The sequence below is a fragment of the Thalassophryne amazonica genome, chromosome 7 (assembly GCF_902500255.1).
Source record: "Thalassophryne amazonica chromosome 7, fThaAma1.1, whole genome shotgun sequence".
Lineage (NCBI taxonomy): Eukaryota > Metazoa > Chordata > Actinopteri > Batrachoidiformes > Batrachoididae > Thalassophryne > Thalassophryne amazonica.
This window is the reverse complement of record NC_047109.1, coordinates 91,051,425-91,076,439: the sequence shown is the minus strand read 5'-3', so window position 1 is coordinate 91,076,439 and position 25,015 is coordinate 91,051,425. Positions and strand designations below refer to the sequence as shown.

The 25,015-nt window shown below is 43.9% G+C and overlaps 1 protein-coding gene across 1 annotated transcript in view; it reads right to left on the bottom strand.

The window, feature by feature from the left end:
• Window positions 1–16,583: 16,583 nt before the first annotated feature.
• Window positions 16,584–25,015, bottom strand: part of c4b (complement 4B (Chido blood group)) — a 48,710-nt gene continuing 40,278 nt past the window's right edge. The window contains 11 exon segments of the mRNA XM_034175037.1: window positions 16,584–16,955; window positions 17,042–17,174; window positions 19,114–19,197; window positions 20,592–20,696; window positions 20,806–20,895; window positions 20,977–21,079; window positions 21,163–21,237; window positions 24,328–24,418; window positions 24,501–24,657; window positions 24,744–24,834; window positions 24,909–24,968. Of these exon segments, the coding sequence (XP_034030928.1) occupies window positions 16,814–16,955; window positions 17,042–17,174; window positions 19,114–19,197; window positions 20,592–20,696; window positions 20,806–20,895; window positions 20,977–21,079; window positions 21,163–21,237; window positions 24,328–24,418; window positions 24,501–24,657; window positions 24,744–24,834; window positions 24,909–24,968 (1,131 nt within the window). The 3' untranslated portion in view covers window positions 16,584–16,813.

The following is a 25,015-nucleotide window of genomic DNA, read 5'->3' as shown; positions in this document are numbered from 1 at the left end:
TGCTCCTACTTAAGGAGACCTCCTCCTCCACCCATATTGGTGCACTCAATCAACCACCCTGGAAAATATTGGTATGGGCTTACAAAAAGAGCAGTATGTTGACGTAGGTTTGTGTATAAAATATAAATTCCTCTCTCATAGTCATTAAGGCAGTCATTATGTAAAAGAAATGAACAGCAAGTCAGGATATATAAATGATCATTTTGTGCAACAATTTTGAAATGTAGGATGCTCCATATTTTTAAAGTTCTTTTTAAAACAAAAAGCATCATATGTGCATGTACGTATAAATCTGTAGGGCTTGTGACAGTTACTTCAATGTCGTTTGCAATTAACTTGATTTGAACCAGGCATTGCATCCAGACACTTTGTTTATGACTGAATAACGCCGCAGCCTGAAAATCGTGATTCAGCTGGAACACCCAGCACAACACTGCAGGTATTCACTGCAGACTGTGGGGGACAGGAACCTACACCTCTATGAATTGGCTGTTTGTTGGCGGTAATGAGATGTAACAACGTGGGAGTTATGGAAGCGACCAAATATCAACCAGATTTAAGGTGTCCTCTGTGACGGCTCCGCATCTCTAAGCAGATGGCCACCCACCATCCCACCTTTGGTAAACCACATGAAGACAAGTATGTCAAGGGTTTAGAGCAAACAGAGTTACTGTACGGGCTCCTAACCTTGCAAGAAAGCAAAAACAAAAGTTGAAATCACTGCAGCTTTTCACATTTAAGACAGTTATGTGTTTTAATAAAAAAATTATTTGATATTACAAAAACTACAAAAGATTGATTTTATATTACAAAAACTACAAAACTGTCAACATTAAATGTTAAAATCATATAAACATCCAAACACATTTTTTAAAATACTAAGTTTCACAGAAAAGCAAGTACAGTGATGGCAATCTAATACATCAGCCTATGGTTTCACAATTCAGCTATTTCAAGCAACATCAAAGAAATGGACACTGTGTCAGAATCTCTACAGGATCTGTACAGTAGCAAAGTCAGGTAGGCATCAAGCAACAAGCAACAAGCAGGTTGTTGTGTGGGCCGCTGAAGAGGAGGTACTGCTGGCCCACCACCACCAGAGGGCGCCCTGCCTGGAGTGCGGGCTCCAGGCACCAGAGGGCGCCGCCGCCTCACGTGAGCAGCTACGGTGACAGCTGTCACCCATCACCTGAGACAGCTGACGGCAATCATCTGTGGGGTATATCAGCAGGACGGCACCTCCACCTCATTGCCGAGATATCGTTTCTACCTACGAGGTAACGTATCAAAGCTGACGGAGTGTATCCTTTTGGATTAGTGTATAGCTTGTGGATTACTGTTCCAACGAGAGGTGGAGGTAACTTCCCTGCTGTTCAGAGTCTTGGGTGCAAACGCGCCCCCATCTAACTGTTCTTTGTTCCTCGCCAGCAGTACCAGGTCCGACACGCGGAGGCAGTGGCCACCTGGGAGTTCGGGACTTGGCGGCTTCAGTATTTCCGGGGTCCTGTGGCGGAGGAAGCCGTGTGGTTCGGGTCTTACCTTGGAGAGGCGTCTCCTATCTTCGAGCCTGCCCACACAACACTTTTGTGAATTGACTGTTGTCCATTTCGTGATTGGTTGTATTCGTTGTGCACGTTCACAACAGTAAAGCCTTGTTATTTGACTTTCTCCATTGTCCGTTCATTTGCGCCCCCTGTTGTGGGTCCGTGTACTGACACTTTCCCAACAGGATATCTCGGCCACGCCATGGAGGGGCGTCAACCGGCTGTTGAACGGCCAATGGAAGAACAGGACGCGCAGGCGTCCGCGGGAGGGGTAATCGGTGAGTTGCAGCGGATCCTCACCGCTTTCACGACTCGGTTGGATTTCATGACCGAGCAGAACGTCCTCCTAAACCGCAGGGTGGAGGCTCTCACCGCGCAGGTGGAAGCGCGCCCTCCGGGCGCCGCTGCAGCTCTCCCTCCCGTAGATTCTGTGCGTAACGTTGACGTTCCACTGGTTGTTCAACGACCTCTCCCTCCTTCCCCGGAAGCATACATAAGCCCTCCTGAGCCGTACGGAGGCTGTGTGGAGACGTGTGCGGATTTTCTGATGCAGTGTTCGCTCGTCTTCGCACAGCGTCCCGTTATGTACGCGACCGATGCTAGTAAAGTAGCTTATGTCATAAACCTGCTTCGCAGTGAGGCACGCGCTTGGGCTACAGCGCTCTGGGAGCAGAATTCACGGCTCCTTCTGACATACGATGGGTTTGTGAGGGGGCTCAGAACCGTGTTCGATCACCCTAATAGGGGCGAGACCGCTTCAACCGTGCTACTGTCAATGAGACAGGGGCGCCGGAGCGCAGCTGTTTATGCAGTCGACTTCCGCATCGCGGCTGCGAGATCCGGCTGGAATAACGCTGCCCTCCGCGCCGCCTTTGTAAACGGACTGTCTTTGGTTCTCAAGGAGCACCTGGTGGCTAAGGACGAACCGCGGGATTTAGACGGGCTTATCGATCTTGTCATACGGTTGGACAACCGGTTAGAAGAACGTCGGTGGGAACGAGACGAAGGGCGTGGCCGGGCACGCGCCGTCCCTCTCCCTTCCGGTTCCGACCGCGCTCCGCCTTCCCCACGCTCCACGGCCCCTGCGCTCCGTGGGGTCACAGCTCCCCCTACTGACGAAGCTATGGACACGAGTAGGGCAACATTTAGGGCACCAGCTGCACAGAGGAGACGGGCCCATGGAGCTTGTTTTGTTTGTGGTGCACTAGAGCACCATATGAGAGACTGCCCCGAGCGGTTACAACACCAACGCCCGCCCCTAGAGACTGGGCTAGGGGTGGGCCGAGACATTCACGTGGGACACACCCACATTGCTACATGACTCCCAGTCACGATCCTGTATGAGGATTTAACCCTGAAGGCCCCAGCACTGGTGGACACGGGCTCTGAGGGGAATCTGTTGGACTGCAGATGGGCCAGGGAGATAGGGCTCCCTCTGGTGGCGCTTACCTCGCCTGTGCAGGTTCGAGCGCTAGATGGCTCCCTGCTCCCTCCGATCACACATAAGACACCACCTGTAACGCTGGTGGTGTCAGGAAACCACCGGGAGGTGATCGAGTTTTTTGTGACTCAGGCCACTTCCCGTGTGGTTTTAGGCTTTCCCTGGATGTTGAAGCACAATCCCCGGATTGATTGGCCGTCCGGGGTAGTGGTTCAGTGGAGCGAGACCTGCCATCGGGTGTGTCTAGGTTCCTCGGTTCCTCCCGGCTCCCAAGCTAAGGAGGAGGTCAGAGTCCCGCCCAATCTGGGGACGGTGCCGGTGGAGTACCACGACCTTGTCAACGTGTTCAGCAAGGATCTGGCGCTCACACTCCCCCCCCACCGTCCGTACGATTGTGCCATCGATTTGGTTCCAGGCAGTGGGTTCCCGTCCAGTAGACTGTACAACCTCTCACGGCCTGAGCGCGAATCAATGGAGACCTACATCCGGGACTCGTTAGCTGCCGGGTTGATCCGAAATTCTACCTCCCCGATGGGCGCAGGTATCTTTTTCGTGGGTAAAAAAGATGGCGGACTTCGTCCATGCATCGATTATAGGGGGCTGAACGAAATCACGGTTCGCAACCGATACCCGTTACCCCTGTTGGATTCGGTGTTCACGCCCCTGCATGGAGCCAAGATTTTTACCAAGCTTGATCTTAGAAACGCGTATCATCTGGTTCGGATCCGGAAGGGAGACGAGTGGAAGACGGCATTCAACACCCCCTTAGGTCACTTTGAGTACCTGGTCATGCCGTTCGGCCTCACAAACGCCCCCGCGACGTTCCAAGCCTTGGTTAACGACGTATTGCGGGACTTCCTGCACCGGTTCGTCTTCGTATATCTAGACGATATACTCATCTTTTCTCCGGATCCTGAGACTCATGTCCGGCATGTACGTCAGGTCCTGCAGCGGTTATTGGAGAACCGGCTGTTTGTTAAGGGCGAGAAGTGTGAGTTTCACCGCACCTCTTTGTCCTTCCTGGGGTTCATCATCTCCCCCAACTCCGTCGCACCTGATCCGGCCAAGGTTGCTGCGGTGAGAGACTGGCCCCAACCCACAAGCCGTAGGAAGCTGCAACAGTTCCTCGGCTTTGCGAATTTCTACAGGAGGTTCATTAAAGGCTACAGTCAGGTTGTTAGCCCCCTGACAGCCCTGACCTCACCAAAAGTCCCCTTCACCTGGTCGGATCGTTGTGAGGCCACGTTCAAGGAGTTGAAACGGCGCTTCTCGTCTGCACCCGTTCTGGTGCAGCCCGATCCTAGTCGCCAGTTAGTGGTTGAAGTGGACGCCTCGGACTCAGGGATAGGAGCTGTGCTGTCCCAGAGTGGGAAGACCGATAAGGTCCTTCATCCGTGTGCCTATTTTTCCCGCAGGTTGACCCCGGCTGAACGGAACTATGACGTCGGCAACCGAGAACTCCTTGCGGTGAAAGAGGCTCTTGAAGAGTAGAGACACCTGTTGGAGGGGACGTCCGTGCCATTCACGGTTTTCACTGACCACCGGAACCTGGAGTATATCAGGACCGCCAAGCGGCTGAATCCCAGGCAAGCCCGCTGGTCACTGTTCTTTGGCCATTTTGACTTCCGCATCACCTACCGGCCCGGGACCAAGAACCAGAAGTCGGATGCCTTGTCCCGGGTACACGAAGACGAGGTCAAAGCGGAGTTGTCGGATCCACCGGAACCTATCATCCCGGAGTCCACTATCGTGGCCACCCTCACCTGGGACGTAGAGAGAATCGTCCGGGAGGCCCTGGCACGAAGCCCGGACCCCGGGACTGGACCAAAGAACAGACTTTACGTTCCACCAGAGGCAAGAGCTGCAGTCCTGGACTTCTGTCATGGCTCTAAGCTCTCCTGTCATCCAGGGGTGCGAAGAACCGTGGCAGTTGTCCGGCAGCGCTTCTGGTGGGCATCCCTGGAGGTCGACGTCCGGGACTATGTCCAGGCCTGTACCACCTGCGCCAGGGGCAAGGCCGACCATCGCAAGGCTCCGGGACTGCTACAGCCGCTGCCCGTGCCTCATCGCCCCTGGTCCCACATCGGCCTGGATTTTGTCACGGGCCTCCCGCCGTCCCAGGGAAACACCGTGATCCTCACGATAGTGGACCGATTCTCCAAGGCGGCCCACTTCGTGGCCCTCCCGAAGCTCCCAACGGCCCAGGAGACAGCGGACCTCCTGGTCCACCATGTCGTCCGCCTGCATGGGATACCATCAGACATCGTCTCCGATCGCGGTCCCCAGTTCTCCTCGCATGTCTGGAGGAGCTTTTGCCGGGAACTGGGGGCCACGGTCAGTCTCTCGTCCGGGTATCACCCCCAGACCAACGGGCAAGCAGAGCGGGCCAATCAAGCAATGGAGCAAACACTGCGTTGTGTGACAGCCGCGCACCCGGCGGCCTGGAGTACTCATCTGGCCTGGATCGAGTACGCCCACAACAGTCAAGTGTCATCAGCCACCGGCCTCTCCCCCTTTGAGGTGTGTTTGGGGTATCAGCCCCCATTGTTCCCGGTGGTGGAGGGAGAGGTCGGTGTGCCCTCGGTCCAGGCCCACCTGCGGAAGTGCCGTCGGGTGTGGCGTGCCGCCCGTTCTGCTTTGTTGAAGGCCCGGATGAGGGCGAAGACCCATGCAGACCGGCGGCGGCCCCCGGCCCCTACGTATCGCCCCGGGCAGGAAGTGTGGTTGTCCACGAAGGACATCCCGCTAAAGGTGGCCTCCCCAAAACTGCAGGACAGATACATAGGACTGTTTAAAATTCTCAAGGTCATCAATCCCGCCGCAGTGAGGCTTCGGCTTCCAGCCTCACTGCGGATCCACCCAGTATTTCATGTGTCAAAGCTCAAGCCCCATCACACCTCGCCCCTCTGTACACCCGGTCCGGCACCACCTCCTGCCCGGATCATCGATGGCGAGCCGGCTTGGACAGTGCGCCGGTTGTTGGACGTCCGACGGATGGGCCGGGGCTTTCAATATCTGGTGGACTGGGAGGGGTACGGTCCCGAAGAACGCTCCTGGGTGAAGAAGAGCTTCATCCTGGACCCGGCCCTCCTGGCCGACTTCTACCGTCACCACCCGGACAAGCCCGGTCGGGCGCCAGGAGGCGCCCGTTGAGGGGGGGGTCCTGTTGTGTGGGCCGCTGAAGAGGAGGTACTGCTGGCCCACCACCACCAGAGGGCGTCCTGCCTGGAGTGCGGGCTCCAGGCACCAGAGGGCGCCGCCGCCTCACATGAGCAGCTACGGTGACAGCTGTCACCCATCACCTGAGACAGCTGACGGCAATCATCTGTGGGGTATATCAGCAGGACGGCACCTCCACCTCATTGCCGAGATATCGTTTCTACCTACGAGGTAACGTATCAAAGCTGACGGAGTGTATCCTTTTGGATTAGTGTATAGCTTGTGGATTACTGTTCCAACGAGAGGTGGAGGTAACTTCCCTGCTGTTCGGAGTCTTGGGTGCAAACGCGCCCCCATCTAACTGTTCTTTGTTCCTCGCCAGCAGTACCAGGTCCGACACGCGGAGGCAGTGGCCACCTGGGAGTTCGGGACTTGGCGGCTCCAGTATTTCCGGGGTCCTGTGGCGGAGGAAGCCGTGTGGTTCGGGTCTTTCCTTGGAGAGGCGTCTCCTATCTTCGAGCCTGCCCACACGACACTTTTGTGAATTGACTGTTGTCCATTTCGTGATTGGTTGTATTCGTTGTGCACGTTCACAACAGTAAAGCCTTGTTATTTGACTTTCTCCATTGTCCGTTCATTTGCGCCCCCTGTTGTGGGTCCGTGTACTGACACTTTCCCAACACAGGTTGGTTGATGGAAAGACTAGTGGTGTGAGAGGACCACATTAATATGAAGGTTTATGCATGCAGCTACAGCAAGAATGTGACCAGAAGCAACATGTTATCAGTATGACCACATCAACTGCATTCAGAGATCAGCTTTCAGGAATTAAAAACATATCTATATTATTTTTCATACAGTGCATCCAGAAAATATTCACAGTACTTCACTTTTTCCACATTTTGTTATGTTACAGCCTTATTCCAAAATGAAATCCTTTTTCCCTCAAAAAATTCTACTCACAATACCCCATAATGACAACAGTTGCTTTGAAATTTTTGCAAATTTATATATATATATAAAAAAAATGAAATCACATGTACATAAGTATTCACACCCTTTGCTCAATACTTTGTTGATGCACCTTTGGCAGAAATTACAGCCTCAAATCTTCTTGAATACGATGCCACAAGCTTGGCACACTTATCTTTGTGCAGTTTTGCCCATTCCTGTTTGCAGCACCTCTCAAGTCCAATCAGGTTGGATGGGGAGCGTTGGAAAACAGCCATTTTCAGATATCTCCAGAGATGTTCAATCCGATTTAGGTCTGAGGTCAGGCTGGGCCACTCAAGGACATTCACAGAGTTGTCCTGAAGGCACTCTTTTGATATCTTGGCTGTGTGATTAGGGTCATTGTCCTGCTGAAAGATGAAGCATTGTCCCAGTCTGAGGTCAAGAGCGCTCTGGAGCAGGTTTTTATCAGGGATGTCTCTGTACATTGCTGCCTTCATCTTTCCCTCAATCCTGACTAGTCTCCCAGTTCCTGCCACTGAAAAACATCCCCACAGCATGATGCTGCCACCACCATGCTTCACTGTAGGGATGGTGCCTGGTTTCCTCCAAACACGACGCCTGGCATTTACACCAAAGAGTTCAATTTTTGTCTCATCAGACCAGAAAATTTTATTTCTCACAGTCTGAAAGTCCTTTAGGTGTCTTTTAGCAAACTCCAGGTGGGCTGCCATGTGCCTTTTACAAATGACTGGCTTCCGTCTGTCCACTCTACCATACATGCCTGATTGGTGGATTGCTACAGAGATGGTTGTCCTCCTGGAAGGTTCTCCTCTCTCCACAGAGGAATGCTGGAGCTTTGACAGAGTGACCAGAGTTCTTGGTCACCTTCAGCTCAGTATAGACAGGTGGCCAGCTCTAGGAAGAGTCCTGGTGGATTCAAACGTCTTCCATTTATGTATGATGGAGGCCACTGTGTTCGTTGGGACCTTCAAAGCAGCAGAAAAGTCTCTGTACCCTTCCCAAGAGTCGTGCCTCGAGAAAATCCTGTGTCAGAGGCCTACAGACAATTCCTTTGACTTCATGCTTGGTCTGTGCTCTGACATGCACTGTCAACTGTGGGACCTTATATGTAGACATGTGTGTGTCTGTCCAAATCATGTCCAATCAACTGAATTTACCTCAGGTGGACTCCAATTAAACTGCAGAAACATCTCAAGGATGATCAGTGGTAACAGGATGCACCTGAGCGTAATTCTGAGCTTCATGGCAAAGGCTGTGAATAATTATGTACATGTAATATACATTATGTACATTAGGTTTTTTTTTCATTTAATAAATTTGCAAAATTCCAGATAGCTACCTATATTAACTTAATACAGTACATTTTGACTTCCGCCACACACTGGACTACAGACACCAAGCATCTGTAATCATATTACGACATAGTTCCAGGCATGAATATGGGAAATATGTTGTAATTACTGATGTCAATCAATTAGAAATTTTAATTGAAATTAATCGCATGACTGTTTATAGTTAACTCATGATTATTCTTCAATCCAAGATGCTCCTTAATGTTTGTAAAAAAAAAAAAAGAAAGAAAAAAAATAAATAAAGAGTTTTTTGTTTCTTTTTCATCTAATCAATTGCAATGTTTACAATTACAGATGCAAAGAACAAAGAAATCTTTGGTCCCTCCCAAATAGTTGTTTTTACCTGGTTTTTTTTAGAGGGGTGGGGGGGTCAAAGCCATAATTGGGAGGTCAGACCCCGCTGTATCCTCTGTAATTTAAAGCATGGTCACATCTTTTTTTTTTTTTTTTTGAATGATTTATTTAGTCATTTATTTTGTGTATCACACAAAGGAATCTCAGTGCTGCCACAGTGGTTTGATCTTGAGGAGGTGGCAGTCAGTGGCTTTTCCCACTGTCGCTGACTGAATGGTCCCCCCTAAAAATCAGTCCCCCTGCCTTCACTGCACGTGTCATTAGCCGCGTTTCACTTATTATCACCTCGTTTCTGCTTCAAACTGCACTCCAGTCATCATATATCTCAGCGACAGTTATCTGAAGCTTTTGTACAACAATCATTTCCACATAAATTCAGCATTATTTCATCATAAAAGACGGAGGAAACGATCAGAGTGGCGCAGCTACACGAGCTGCTAGCTGATGTGTTCACTGCACATTGGTCATTTCAAAGCATCACAGAGTATCACCTCGTTTCTGCTTAAAACTGACTTTAGAATGATTTAAGAGGTTTTACCTTGTCCTCTGACGGTTAATAAACCTATTAATCCATTTGATCACTTTGGTTGAAGAGACTCTGTCTTGGACGGGCGGCTCAGCTTCGAAATGACGCATGCACAGTGGAGGCAGGGCGGACCGATTTTTAGGGGGGGACCGTTCGGGCTACGACACCGTGTATCAAAAGAGACAAAGAAAAACATATAGGTACAAAAAAAACAAAACAAAAAAAAGAAGAGACCAAGGCAGGGAAAGAGGCTGATAGAGCTTGTGATACAGAGAAGCAAAGATGCAGACAGAGAACCAACTGCCCAAAGTCAAGACCGTCATGTACAGAACAGTGTTGTGTGGCACTGTGGCAGGCCAGGTTGCACAGTGTGATGTCATTATCAAATTTCTATCTTCATAGCTGGTAAAACATATTTTGTCACATCATGATTTTCATACTCAAGAAGCATGATTTCTGAAAAAACAAACAAAAAAAGCAGTATTTTATGCTGAGAGTTGCTGTTTGTGGTGAGTAGCATCCTCGGACACTTCTTGTCACTTTGTATAACGACTGCCAGCAAAAAAAGTATTCAATTAAATCTAATGTTTAGTCAACATTTTCATTCAATTTGCCTTTTGCATTTAAAAAAAATTGAAAAACAAAAACTAATTCTCCGTGGGGGCGAGTCCTGAATGGGTGGTCCAACTCCATCAGTACCTCCATCATGTGGCAGCGTCCAGGAACAGCGCACCTTTCAGGAGGACCACAGACCACCCTCACCAGTGACCCGTTGCAGGCCTGAGAAAAACTGGCAGGACAAATACCTTCAACAACTAATCAGAAGCACACCTATGAAAATATACTGTACGTGGTCAGGCAAGCGCTTTGTCGACTTCACTGTCATCTCTGCTGACAAACGCAGAGCTGTCTTTATTCATAACAGTAAATATTTTACTTGATGTTTTGCTTGACATTAGCATCCTTAGCGGAAAGCACCCTACAAAAGAATGCGTAAAATACTTCTTGTAGAAAATGTAGCCATGTGACATTGTGACTGTTCCACATTTATTGTTGGTAATAACAACAAACTACGCATCTGTGTTCCTCCTCAGAAATGAGAAGACAAAACTTGAAATTTTGTTAGCTGCAGCCTCCCTGCTAGCTTGAGGTAGGTAGGAAATAATATTGATTATTCAGTGAAAGCAAATATTTGCTTTGTCCTCCAGCTAATGTTTTGTCAAACTACATTTTTGTAGTCAATGAAATATTTGCTAACTAAGAAGCTAGGTTAGCTATGGAGTGCCACCCTGCTCAGCGCGCTGCTCTCGTTGGAGGGACATCTCTGCTATTTTGACATTGTGGGATTGTGGGAGCTCACAGATTGAGCTCGCCAGACTACTTTCTCCTGACCCAGTTTCTGATTGTTTGTAAAATGGCGCTGAATTTGCCAACATGTGAAGATGCTGCTGGATGAGTGTGAGTATTGACCATGACCATTTAGGCATAAAAATACACGAGATGCACACGTTCTTGTGCCAAATATCACAATTATCTGGGAACTACTTTTTGCACAGGAATTCATCAAGCACGTCGGCCATGGGCGTGTATTATCACAGAATATGCAAAACTCTATAGAAGTTCGGCCAAAATGAGAGCATCCACTTTTAGCTTGCTATAAGCTAAGCTAGTTGCACTTGTGAGAGTATGATACAGTGCTTTCAAACAGGTGAATGGAATCAAGCTAATGTTAGCGCTGCCATGTAGATTGGTTAGCATAATTTGAACCCAGGTTTTCTTCAGTTGTAGTCAGAGTTAGGTAGGATTACTTTCACATGTAATCAGTTACTGAATATGAAATAAAATACAATTGTTAGGCTTTTGCATTACTTACAACTTAAATTGAATACTTTTAAGTTACTTCAAAATCAATTACTGAAAATTCTGCACTTCATATTAAAAATGAACAGCACAAATATACATTTTTTTAATCTAACAAACTATAAATTACATTTAAATAAACACAAAGTGTCTCAAAACATCTATCATCCATCATTTTCCAAATGCTTACTTTGTTTTAATTTATAATTAAAGTTCTAGTTTATTAGATAAGACTTTTGTGGTTTTATCCAGTTCCAGTATCAGTGCGCCACTTTCAGTAATTAATTTTGATAGAATTCAAAGTATTCAGATTACACTGTAAGCAATCCAGAAGGACTGAAGGACCTTATAGCTGAAAATGTGTAAAAAAAAAAAAAAAAAAAAAACCTTTTAAAACATGTAATGTCAAATTATTTAGGATACAGGAAAAGTAAGGTACTATTAGCATTAACAGTAAAATTAGCAAGAAATAGCATAAAAAAAATCAGCCGAACCAAAAGAGAAAAATCATACCATGCCGTTTACACAACTGAGAAAGAAAGCTACATACATCCAAAAAAGAAAAAAAAAGAAGTACAGCAGTTTGAATAATAGTTGTAATTTCAAGATCCGAACTATTTGCAGGCCATGACATTGACCCTATGTGTCTTTTTGCAAGGAATGTTTTCACAGTTTTTGCTCTATGGCAAGATGCATTATCATCCTGAAAAATGATTTCATCATCCCCAAACATCCTTTCAATTGATGGGATAAGAAAAGTGTCCAAAATATCAACGTAAACTTGTGCATTTATTGATGATGTAATGACAGCCATCTCCCCAGTGCCTTTACCTGACATGCAGCCCCATATCATCAATGACTGTGGAAATTTACATGTTCTCTTCAGGCAGTCATCTTTATAAATCTCACTGGAACGGCACCAAACAAAAGTTCCAGCATCATCACCTTGCCCAATGCAGATTCGAGATTCATCACTGAATATGACTTTCATCCAGTCATCCACAGTCCACGATTGCTTTTCCTTAGCCCATTGTAACCTTGATTTTTTTCTGTTTAGGTGTTAATGATGGCTTTCGTTTAGCTTTTCTGTATGTAAATTTCATTTCCTTTAGGCGGTTTCTTACAGTTCGGTCACAGACATTGACTCCAGTTTCCTCCCATTCGTTCCTCATTTGTTTTGTTGTGCATTTTCGATTTTTGAGACATATTGCTTCAGGTTTTCTGTCTTGGCGCTTTGATGTCTTCCTTGGTCTACCAGTATGTTTGCCTTTAACAACCTTCCCATGTTGTTTGTATTTGGTCCTGAGTTTAGACACAGCTGACTGTGAACAACCAACATCTTTTGCAACATTGCGTGATGATTTACCCTCTTTTAACAGTTTGATAATCCTCTCCTTTGTTTCAATTGACATCTCTCGTGTTGGAGCCATGATTCATGTTAGTCCACTTGGTGCAACAGCTCTCCAAGGTGTGATCACTCTTTTTTAGATGCAGACTAACGAGCAGATCTGATTTGATGCAGGTGTTAGTTTTGGGGATGAAAATTTACAGGGTGATTCCATAATTTATTCCTCAGAATTGAGTGAGTCCATATTTTTTTCCCTCTGCTTGGTCTAAAAAAGTAACCGTTACTGACTGCCACAATTTTTTTCTTCATTTCTTATAGTGTTTCTTAAAGCCAGAAAGTTGCCATTTGAAATGACTTTAGTTTTGTGTCATGTCTGTGATCTGCTTTTCTTCTACAAAATTAAACAACTGAATGAACATCCTCCGAGGCCAGTGATTCCATAATTATTGCCAGGGGTTGTATTTAAAAGATTGTTACATATTTTATAACCTATGCCTCCACAGATTAGCCTGCAGAGGGAAAGCTAGATTTAAAAGGTTCATTTTTCAAATGTGTTGTTGGTGTTGGACACAGTACATTAAAGTAATCCTTAGATGAACATGTGTGGAGCTGACGTCTACATATTTATTTACCTTGTATTGATTCAAATTTAATGAAATGCCTAACAGCAAAGGTTGACACAGTGCTGCCGTTGATTTGGCTGTGATTGAAGTGACGATCAGTCCTCCCACGTTGCTTATATTGGAACCGGTCTTAGAGATTAGAATAATATAAGTGCATAAGCCCCCGCTTGTTTCTTGCGTCTCCACCTATACCCCACTCCTTGCTCCCCACCTCCCCACCCGTGCTCTTTTGCACTACCCATCATAGTCCCTCTCTGCATCAGCTGCAGCTACACTGAATATCTCCTGCAGTATGCCTGTGTTTTGAGTGCGTCTGAGGGTCCCCAGCTCTCAGCTTTCTTACGATTATCTTTATGATGTAATTACTGATTCCACACTGGTCACTTTGCAGGTCCACGAGCAGCGAGGCAGATTTGTGTGCAGAACTGTGCACTGTGCTAAGATAAACCACTCCTTCTGCCTTCTTCCTCCCCTTACAGACCGTGAGGAGGAGGTAACTGACTGGGGTTGTGTTGAAAACAGAGAGTCCACTCAGGTCCTTTACTGCGAGTTAGAGAAAAAAACCCTCACATAAATACATTCAGGAGGAACCTTAAATCAGACCAGCAAATGAAACTGAGTGACACCAGTGAGGGTCATCAGGATCAGGAAGTTTCTTGGCTGTACTTCAGGGAGGAGCAAAAGAACTACTGGGATCAAGAGAACCTGTCTACTTGTCTGATAGATCTTTCCAGGACTGGGACATGTGAGGTCTAACTGGGAGCTGATTGAAATCCAGCAGTTGCCTTTATACCATAACATACCCTTTATTTATATAGCACATTTCACAAACATAGTTTCCAAAGTGCTGTTAAAAAAAAACAAAAAAAACACAGAGGACCACACACTCACGCGGTGTTAAAAGCCAAAGCATAAAACAAAGTGATCATCGCTGGGGTGGGGGTTACCTGGGAATGTCCTATTTTCATGACTGATCTGGCATCAGTACAAATACTGACTCAGCAGTTCCAGTCCACTTTACTGGGACTCTAATCTTCTATTTTGATCACTGCATCTTTGGCAATTCCTTGATGTGGTTTGGTTTTATTTTGATAGTATGGGCAGAACAGATGGTTACCCCACTGAGTCTGGTCTGCTTAAGGTTTGTTCTTACAATCAAACATTCCTGAAAGCGTTTTTCCTTACCAAGCCAACCTAAAGGAGAGCAGACACTCTCCTGTGCGTGTCTCATTGTTACAGAGGACTTTTTGCACTGTCCATCTTGTACATTTCCTAAAATTATCTATTTGTGCATTAGGCTCCTTCCAGATAGATAATATTGTGAGTTCTACAGTCAGGTACAGACATACATGAAAATTCAGTAAGGTATATCTTATATATTATATTCCAATTCTAAGGTGGAACTATGCTAGTATATAAAGGTATATCTAAATATCTAAAAAGGAAGAGTAAAAATAGGAGAGTAGAAAAGAGTAGAGTAGAGCCACTTAGGTGCCTGGTGTTGAGAACCAGGGATGGTAGGTTGAAAAGCTTTTTTATCCCATGGGAACTCTCCCTACCCACCCAAGTGGCTCAAGAAAAAAGTATATATAATATAATAAATAATAAGACATAAGAAAGATAAGACATCACAGGAGAAGATTGTAGTATAAGTAATTTAGTATGTAGACTAGTAGTAAAATTAAATATAGTTAGTAGGCTAAGCTGTAAATCTGGTATTTTATTATAGAAACAGAAGCTATGAGTGTATAAGTGTATTGGTATCTATCTAAAGTAGCTCTGTTAGCATGCTATGGGAAAATAAAAGGTATAATCATTATGCTATCAAATGCAAACCTAAGAACCTAGGTACTATATGTTGATATCTTTAAAAGAACACAAACTGATGAATCATTAAAAATCTACACCATGTAAAATAAAACTGTAAATAGCGAAAATAAGCTAGTTATAGTAGAAGAGCTAAATTAGCCGTTAATAAGCCAACTGTACCCAGCAAGCTAACACAATGAACAAAAACATAGTGTATAAAGTATAACAACGTAGTTAAACCTACAGTAACATGTCAGTGGATGGACTCAAGAACATTTCCAAGACACCAAATGTGTCTTTGACTTCATTTACTTTAACTATTAATAAATAACTAATATAACAGTGTTGTTTTTGTTTTATTTTTGCCTCTATTCAGCACCATAATGGTGTTGAAATTAAACAATTAAAATGAGTTTGTAGGGTTGAACAAAAATTGCATGACTGTTTAGGAATTATAGGGATACGTACACATTGTGCCTCCATTTTCATTAAAAGAACAGTTCACATATATAAATATATAATTCTTTTAAAGAAAATTTTTCTGTTCCACTCAACCATGAAGCAGCACAAGTTGCACCATACCCAGATGACATCCGCAGAACCCTAGAACTAGAGTTGTGTGGGTGTTTGGTAGCATTTGTTTCCTGCTCTCTGGTTGCACAGTGACTCCGTATTTGTGAACTGTGTTGTCACTACTAACCTTCATGCTCAAGACAGATTTATCACATAGTAGCACACTGTTTGTGTTTTGTAATGATTTACTTAAATTAAATCCAAGACATATTTATTGATTCGGAAATGTTGGCATATCCATTCTCTGACTTGTCTAAACTGGCTCAAAAGTGATGTTTTGTGTTAAAAATAATCCTTAAAATTAGTTTGTGCTTATGGGCTTCAAAAGTGAACTGTGCATGAATTCATTCATTCATTCATTTTCTACACCTGCTTACTCCAATCATGGGTCACAGGGGGCTGGAGCCTATCCCGGTAGTCATAGGACGTGAGGCAGGGTACACCCTGAACAGGACACTAGTCTGTTGCAGGGCCACATATAGACAAACAAACACATTCACACCCACGGTCAAATTAGAGTCACCAATTCACCTAACTTGCATGTTTTGGGCAGTGGGCGGAAGCTGGAGCACCTGGACGGAACCCACACAAATAACGCAGGGAGAACAAAGTCAACACAGAAAGCCCCGGGTGGGAAAGGATCCCACAACCTTCTTGCTGTGATGCAACAGTGCTAACCACTAACCCACCATGCCGCCCACACTGTGTGCAAATGCCAGTAATTATTGAATTCCTCGAGACATTTCTGCTATAGCCCTTCAGTTAAAGCTGAAAGTTTACACTTCAAATACATCTTGATTGTTTCATTTGAAGGTGCCAATGCAAATATTTATGGACCTGACTGTATCTGTTGAAACATATATGTTGCAGGCACTTTAAATTTATTTTAAAATGAATATATGCACATTTACCACAAATTTTGTCTCCCTACTATGAAATAATCTTGCAACTACATCAATAAAAATACCTCTAGAGCCACCACTGTATGCCATCATCTAATTAATGAAAAAAGCAGTTAAGAATTGAACAGCAGTTTAAATGAGATTTATTGAAGCAATGAGGCTGAACATTTAACAGACTGACCAGTAAAAGAGTAAGTGATTAATGGACAGATTAACACTAGAAACAATCCTGTGGTGGAGTCTGGTGTCGTTGCTACTATATGTAATAAATGAGTATATACGGTAACTACTAAATTACTGTAAATGGAAATGAATATGAAAGCCAAGTGCGACGTTTGACTGCCCCCTCAGAGTCTGCAGCCATCTCTTTTATACTCTGATATGAATTCATTAAATTCCCTGCAAGCAATTATGAAGGTGGTTTTTCTGCATTCTTCTGTCAGAGGCTTCTTTTCAACCCAAGTGTTTGATTCCAATAGATACTGCATCCTGGAGAGAGAAAGAGAGTGAGAAAGAACAGAACAAGAAACAAGCCGTGTACAGTTATACTGCCATCATTCTACTCGTAGACTTACTCTCCAGATGAGTCAGTAGTGGAGCCGTCTTTGCCCATTATGAGGTACTCTTTCCCTGCTTCCAGCTGTCCTTTACACTGGCGTCTCTTCGCAAACACTCGAACAGAATTTTCCCTCACATGTTTGTCCGCATCTAGCAAACATAATGTACATTTCTACTGTTTTTATGTGAACCTGAACACAATGTAATGGGCAGCACACCCTTGTTTGAGGGTGGGCACTAAAGGGGTAAAATATGATGCATATGAGTAAATTCTCTACTTCTGGGGACGGAAATGGCACTTTTTTGAGATTTTGGGCAAATTACATGCAAACAAAGTGAAAATACAAAGAAAAATAGTGATGCGGTGGGAAAGTGGACATGTGCTCCTGTCTGTTTACGACCTGGAGCTCAAACGTGTCGAGGCGGTTTTGCAGGCGAGAGAACGTAGTTACTCTGGTTAGCTGTGTAGGCTAACACTTAATGACAAGACGTCTCCCATTTGCCTCGTCTTCCCTTCTCCACTGGGAACAGAAAAAAATGCACTTTTCACGACTGCTTCTGTGACTGCAGCCAAAAACAAAACAGTACACATTTTTCTGTGTGAAGTTACGCTGTGTATATATTGCACAACGGGAGCGGAAGTCCCCATAAGTGGTCAAATCTTGTGATATCACGCAGGGTTCAAACTAGACTGCGATGCCCTATTAATCTTTCAAGGGGTCATATTCTACTTGTCAGTTCTTTAATCTACATTTTACAGCTACATATGGCCGTGGTTGAATCAGTGTCTACAATTTTTTAGCTTTAATATTATCCGTCGTCAGCCATAAGCTCCACAAGGGGGATATAGAATTCCATTTCCTCCATGTGTGCATATGTAAGCCACATTTTCTTGTGCACATGCACATGAAAACTTGAACAAAATTGGTCTGATTTGCAACACATTTTGGGGGATGGATCTGGACATTAAATTGCACTGGACTGTGTAAATCACTATGTTTACATGCCGTTAATATTCAGGTTAAGGTCAATATTCCGGTTTCTGAATCATTAGGAATAAGCCGTTTACATGCTTAGCTGACAGAGTTACTCCTGTATACATGGTCACTGGTATCATTTGGAATATCCCCATGTAAATAGCGACGCATGGACAACGTCCAGACGCATGGAGAATGTCATGACGCAAATATGCGTCATTTCTGTTGCTTCTCCCTCTTTCTACCGTCAATAAAAGACATTATATTCATGTCTTTCACGATACTAATGAAGTACTCAGTTTCCTCCTCACTCCAAAAGTGTGGTGCTGTGCTGCCGCGTCTGGATTTCGCCATACTTGTTTACCTCTGCTTCTGTGGTGTCCAGTGGGTTGCGCACGCTGCATACAAGTAGTTGCCATACTCAAAATACCAAGATTCCTTGCGGATAGGACATGCACAGAACACAAAATAATGTTCCGTTCTATGGGGATATACCGATGCGTGTTTATATGACCTGATATTCAGGTTAGAAAAGGAGTAACCCAGGGGTCATATTCGGGTTTTTAAAAACCGGAATATGAGCATATTTGGGTTTTTATGGGTGTTACATGGCCGTGCGCAACTGGGTTATTGCTAATATTTCGGTTATGAAAGAGTTATTGGCTGCATGTAAACGTAGTCAATGAGTGTATCTTGGATGGGTTGGAATAATGACTATTTAGTGACTAACCAAGCTTTTATTTGTGCAGTTTATGTTGAGTGGGACAAATTACCAGCGGGAGATGGTCTGTCCCTAAGTGCTGTTAACATACCTGGAGTTCTCTGTCAACTTGCCAAAAAGGTGTATAATATGAGCCTTTGTACCAGGCCTTCCCAATTCTGGTCGTGGAGGACATCTGCCCTACTCCCCCACAGCTAATTAACTCTCACAGGTTTGCTCAAGTAATGAGGAGCTGGAAAACACTATAATTAAATAATCAGGTGTGAGTAGAGCAGGTAGACATGAAAACATGCAGAACAAGTGCCCTCCAGGAACAGATTTAGACAAACCCTGCATTATATAGAGTAACATGAAAGCACATTGCTATGAGATCTATTTAGAATTTACTCACTTGTTTTCAGCACGTCTGTAACTTTGGTGGTGTACAGCGCAAAGTTACTCTTCATGGAATCACTGAGAACTTGAACCACGTATGCTGAAATAGAGCAGCCGTAAAGTAATAACCATTAATTCAAACAGTTTAATGGTTAAATAACAAATTGCTGTGCACAGTATGTTTTTAAAGAGTGGCCATACTCATGGCTTTAATAATGCATTCATTAATCATGCAATCGTTTGAAAAATGTTGTTTCTATGTGTCAGCGTGTATTTCTTTGTTCCAGTACTCCCCTGCTGTGCTCAGGCTAATTTCCCCCACACTTGCTATATGAATATAGGATGTCCTCAGAATTGCCTTAAGGGATTTGTTTCAACAAAGGTCATCAGAGTCAAAGGTCATATTTTTGATTCTGTTTGTAGCCCTAGTCCTCACAGGTCCTTTGGCCAGTGTTGATCAAACTTGATGTGTGGGTCACAGTCAATCACAGAATGTCCCTTAAAAGGTATCTTTTGCCAAAGGTCAAGGTCATTGGGACAAAAACGACCACCAGACAGGAGGCACATATGTAGAAAAGTTTTAGAGTTGCCCAGGCAAGGTCATCATTACCAAAGATCAACCACTGGGTTCAAAGGTCAAATTTTAAGTTTTATTTTTATATTTATTTTAAACTCAGATTTGCGCCAAGCTTGGCACACTCATGCATATGGGTTCTGGATTTTCCCAGGTGAGGTCATATTTGCCAAAGGTCATACATCGGGGCCCAAGTCATGTCTGTCTGTCTATTTGTTGGCCTACTCTTCCTAGACCCTTTTGCTGATTGCTACCAAACTTGGTATGTCAGTGAAGGGTACCCTCAAAATTGACCATAGAGCATTCATTTTGGCAAAGGTCAAGGTGTTTGATTTTCAACCTGATTGGAACCACATGTCACACACATTGCAGTGAATTATAGAATTGCCATGGAAAAATTAGGCAGCGTCCAATCATTAAGGAGAAGGTCAAGGTCATTGGTGTTAAATGTCAGATTACCGTAGCCCTTATTTGTGTTCATACCCACTATTGCCAAATTGGATTAAAAAAGACAGATGTGCTGATCGTGGTTTGTAGTAAATACATGTAGATATAGTAATTCAATTTTCTGTGAGATTCAGCAGCTCAAAATTAATCTTGTTGGGTGTAAAAATCACTGTAACCACCATCTGATTGATTTGTGAATCAAGTGGCCACCAATCAGAAACACCACCTGTGCATTCCTCTATCACCAGGTCTGAGTGCACATGAAAACGCTGATATCAAGGTCACTGAGTTAGGTATATATATTTTTTCAACCAAACACACAATAACAACTGCATTCTTCAAATTTAAGCATCAATGGATTATGTACATTTTATAATGGAACAAAACCATTTGTGACACCAAACACTGTAGGATCTCAACAAATTACAGAAAGGTTAGACTGTGCACATCACACGGTCTTGTGCACTACTCACCGTATTCTACTAAAGGGAAGAAGCAAGCGTGCTGTTCACGGTCGTTCTTTCTGATTACGCCCCCTCTTTCGGATTTAAACGTAGTTTGTTCTTTGTAACAAGGTCCTGCAGAAGAAAAAGAAAAAATATATACAATACTCATTAATTGCACAAATCTGACAGTTTACATGCTAAATTTGTGTTTGTCTGTGTAGCGTTTAGATTGACAGCTGACGTTCAGCACACTGGCACACATCCTCTGAACACAGCTTGGAGACCATCTTGCTTCTTTGGGGAGCAGAGTAGAAAATAGTGCACTTCCTGCCTGCAAAGAAAACAAGAAATAAATCAGAGCTACAACATTTCTGTTCCACTTCCAAATTATTATAAAAAGCATTCAACTTACTTGGTTCATAATAATCATAGAATACAGCTTGAGCCGGATGCAGAAGTCCAACTGGTACTCTCTGTATAGCGTCAAAATTAATGCATTCCTTTTGCTCAAAGAGCTAGAGAGATAAAAAAAAAAAGGTGACTGCCTTAGTGGTGGTCATTTGATGTTGTTCTTTGTGAGAGCAGATTTCAGTTTTACCTCGTTGAAGTAGAACAGTACTCTTCCATAGGAAACCTCATAGTGGGAAATATATTGTTCTGGTGGCTTTTTCAGCTGGGAGGAGGACATAGAGGAATTTGAAATGACATAAAATTAAGCCCCTTTTTCAGAAAATAGGATTTTACTGTAACAACCAACATACTAGTGCAGCAGATAACTGAAACAATCATGCAAATGGTGATAAAAGCATCAAATTCGGCAGAAATACTCAGACACTCCTCTTTTGAAAAAAACGATTGGCCACTTGACTTTTCAGTCGGTGGTCAGGAAGCGGTCAGTTGAAGAATTACACAGAGGTCAAAATTAAAAGATGCTCCAATCATATTGAAAAATATTCCACATTATTTGCCTGATCATAAAGATTCCACAAAGGTATAGTTTGGACTATCTGTGACTGAATTCTATGGAGTTACAGGATAAAAACAGCAAGAATGGTGACAAAGGTCAGTTTCATTTTGTACAGGGGTCAAAAGTTAAAGTATTAAGTTAAATTATTGGTTGAGCTAATTGGATTAATAAATGGAATAGTTTTGACAGTGTTGAATGCTTGGTCTCCAAACTAAAGGTCAAACAAGGTCTACATCTATTGGATTCTATGACATGTGACATATGTTACCCTGTAACGTGATAAGGAAGGATGATAAAGTGGCCAAACCATTCCTTTTTAAAACCGTGTTAACTCAACTAGTAATTTGCATCACTTTTTACCAAAATTAAAGCAACTTTAACTTTTGACCCCTGTACAAACCGACACTGGCATTTGTCACCATTCTTGCTGTTTTTATCCCATAACTGCATAGAATTCAGTTACAGACCGTCCAAACCATACCTTTTTGGAATCTTTATGATCAGGCAAGTAATGTGGCACAGGTTTCAATATGATTGGAGCATCTTTTAATTTTGACTCCTGTGTAATTCCTGTGTAATTGACCCCTACCTGAACGCCAACTGAAAATTCAAGTGGCCAATAATTTTTTTCAAAGAGGATTGTCTGAGGAGTATTTCTGCCGAATTTTATGCTTTTATCACCATTTGCAGGATTCTGCTCTAAATATTCTCTTATCTGCTGCACTATACTGCCAGTCCATGTATAGACCCTACACTGACTATGAAATTCACCATTTGATATGGATGCGCATTCTGAAATCATCCGGTAGGTGCCAGTGTTGACCAGGTGGGTAACACAGCACACACTGCCTTCCTTTTTATGTAGACAGTGTTCAAAACACAGGTGTTTCAAAGTATTTGAAACATTTCACATTTGCAGTATGGACGAAAAACTTTGGTAGCATCTCCAGCCACAGTGTCTGTCTGCTCTTTCATTCTGGATTTATTTTCCCACTCTGTTGCATATTTTGGCACATATTGTGATGTCTTCCTTCTCATGCGGACTCTGAAACAATGTTAGAGATGTGGGTGTTTTTAAGGTTTCAAAATGTTTTCATTTTGCCATCAGTAATTGGCAGAGGTGGAAAAGCTCGGCGTTGCAGACCAAACAGTCCGCCCTGCCTCCACTGTGCACTGTGATCGCTTCACCCAATGGATCAAATGATTAATGGGATCAATAACCATAACCATCAGATGACAAGGTAAAACCTCTTAAATCATTCTACAGTCAGTTTTAAGCAGAAACGAGACGATACTCTGTGATTCTGTGAAATGACCGACGCACAGTGACCGCATCAGCTAGCAGCTTGTGTAGCTGCGGCACTCTGATCATTTCCTCCCTCTGTTATGATGAAATAATGCTGAATTTATGTGGAAACGATTGTTGTACACAAGCTTCAGATATCTGTTGCTGAGACAGATGATGACTGGAGTGCAGTTTTAAGCAGAAACTAAGTGATAATCGGTGAACCGCGGCTAGTGACGCATGCACAGTTGGAGCGATACATAGTGGGACTTTTATTCACTAAAGTTGGTGTCGCTTTACATACCACTGGCGTGTAAATTAGGATTTTGTACACTCCTATTTGCATCACCCTTATCTACACAAATTTAATGTATAATATTAAATGCAATATGGCTGCCTGTGCTCAAATTTGAAAAGCCTTCTGATAAAGTCAGATTTCACAGCCAAATATTTGATCCAAACTAACAATATTTTGAAGTTTCGTACCACATAAACTGCCCATACCATCCCAAAATGCAATATGGCTGCTTCAGGTGGTGCATATTGCGCGATAAGAATGTGTAATATACGCCAGGTGGTGCAAATTTATTGCGTATTGCGCAATATGCACCACACATGGTTTTTATAGCCAGTCCGGATGGGGGAACAAATATGTGAGAAGACTTTTACTCAGTGAAGCCAGAGCCACACACCTCTGGTAATTTGCAGTCACAACAACAGCAGGTTTTGGCACATGCACTGTTGTACAGTACATCTGGGCTCATACTGTGATGTTTTCCTTTTCATGTGGACTCCAGAAAGATTTTCTAAAGATATATGAATCAAATGTTTTCAAATCTTTCAAAGCAGTGTTATAAGTTCTATCTATTCCTTAATTCTGCTTTTAGTTCCCCTTTCTGTTTTATATTCCATCTCAAATTTGCCAACATCATGTTTCTACTCACAGTTATTATCTTAACTTTCCTCATTAGCTGATGATAATGTAAGCGGTGGAGCAGAGAACAAAGTAGCTTTTGGGTTGGGTCTGCTGCATCAATGTTCATGGGGAGGTTAATGTGGAGGTGATGGCCTAGTGTTGGGCTTGAGACTAGAGGATCCTTGGTTCAAATCCCAGTCTGACCGGAAATCACTAAGGACCCTTGGGCAAGGTCTTTAATCCCCTAGTTGCTCCCGGTGTGTAGTGAGCGCCTTGTATGGCAGCACCCTGAGATTGGGATGAATGTGATGCTTTATTGTAAAGCGCTTTGAGCGTCTGATGCAGATAGAAGCGCGCTATATAAAATGCACTTCATTTCATCATGACCTAATCAGTTCATCCTCATTATGCACTCTTTATAATTGGTTAAGTTACAGGATGACATCATTTATTGTTTTGGAGTTATCATCTACAAAAGCCAGCTGGGATTGAATAACTCACTCACCTGTTCATCTACATGTTTGCGGTACAAGATTTACGCCGTTACCAGAGCAGAGATTAAATGTGGATCAGGTAGGGTGAACGGACCACAAACCTCCTCGAGATCCTCGATTTTGGCATCAAATCCACTGAGAAGTGTGATGTCAGCGATCGCCATCCCTGTGAGATTCTGGCTCAGGCTGTGACTAAACACAGGACAAGAAAGAGCTGCTCATCTGTGACTGTGTCAGCGTCAGTGCCTAATAAATAGAGAATACTTTAACTGACCTGACGCAGACTCTGTAGCTGACAGTGTTCTCTAAATTTGGGTCATCAGCGGCTTTGTCATTCTTGTTCGGAGACGCCAATTGGGGCATTTGTACCTCAGTCTCGTCAGTGTCATCATACTCTTCAGTGTAGTAATCGTACGTCTCTATGATCTTAGCTAATGAGACAGCAGTCGACACTACGATGAAGCTTTCATCAACACTGTGAGGGGTTTTTGGTTAGTTATCAGTGAACAGAACTCACCAGTGTACTTCACTTTCCCCTCCACTGTGACGTTGATTGACAGTTTGTCACAGCTGTCCTTCACATCCAGCAAATGATAAACCTTCACAGTCTGCCAGACAGATCGAGAATCACACTGGTTACTCCACGTTGCAGCTCCCTGTTAGCGTTTGAATGCAAACGTACCTTCATTTTAGCTTCTCCTTCTCCTGTCAGCTTCATCTCAATGTTGTTCCCTTTAAGTTTCTAGGACAAGAAGAGTACTCATAAAAGAACGAAGGTTAATATACTCA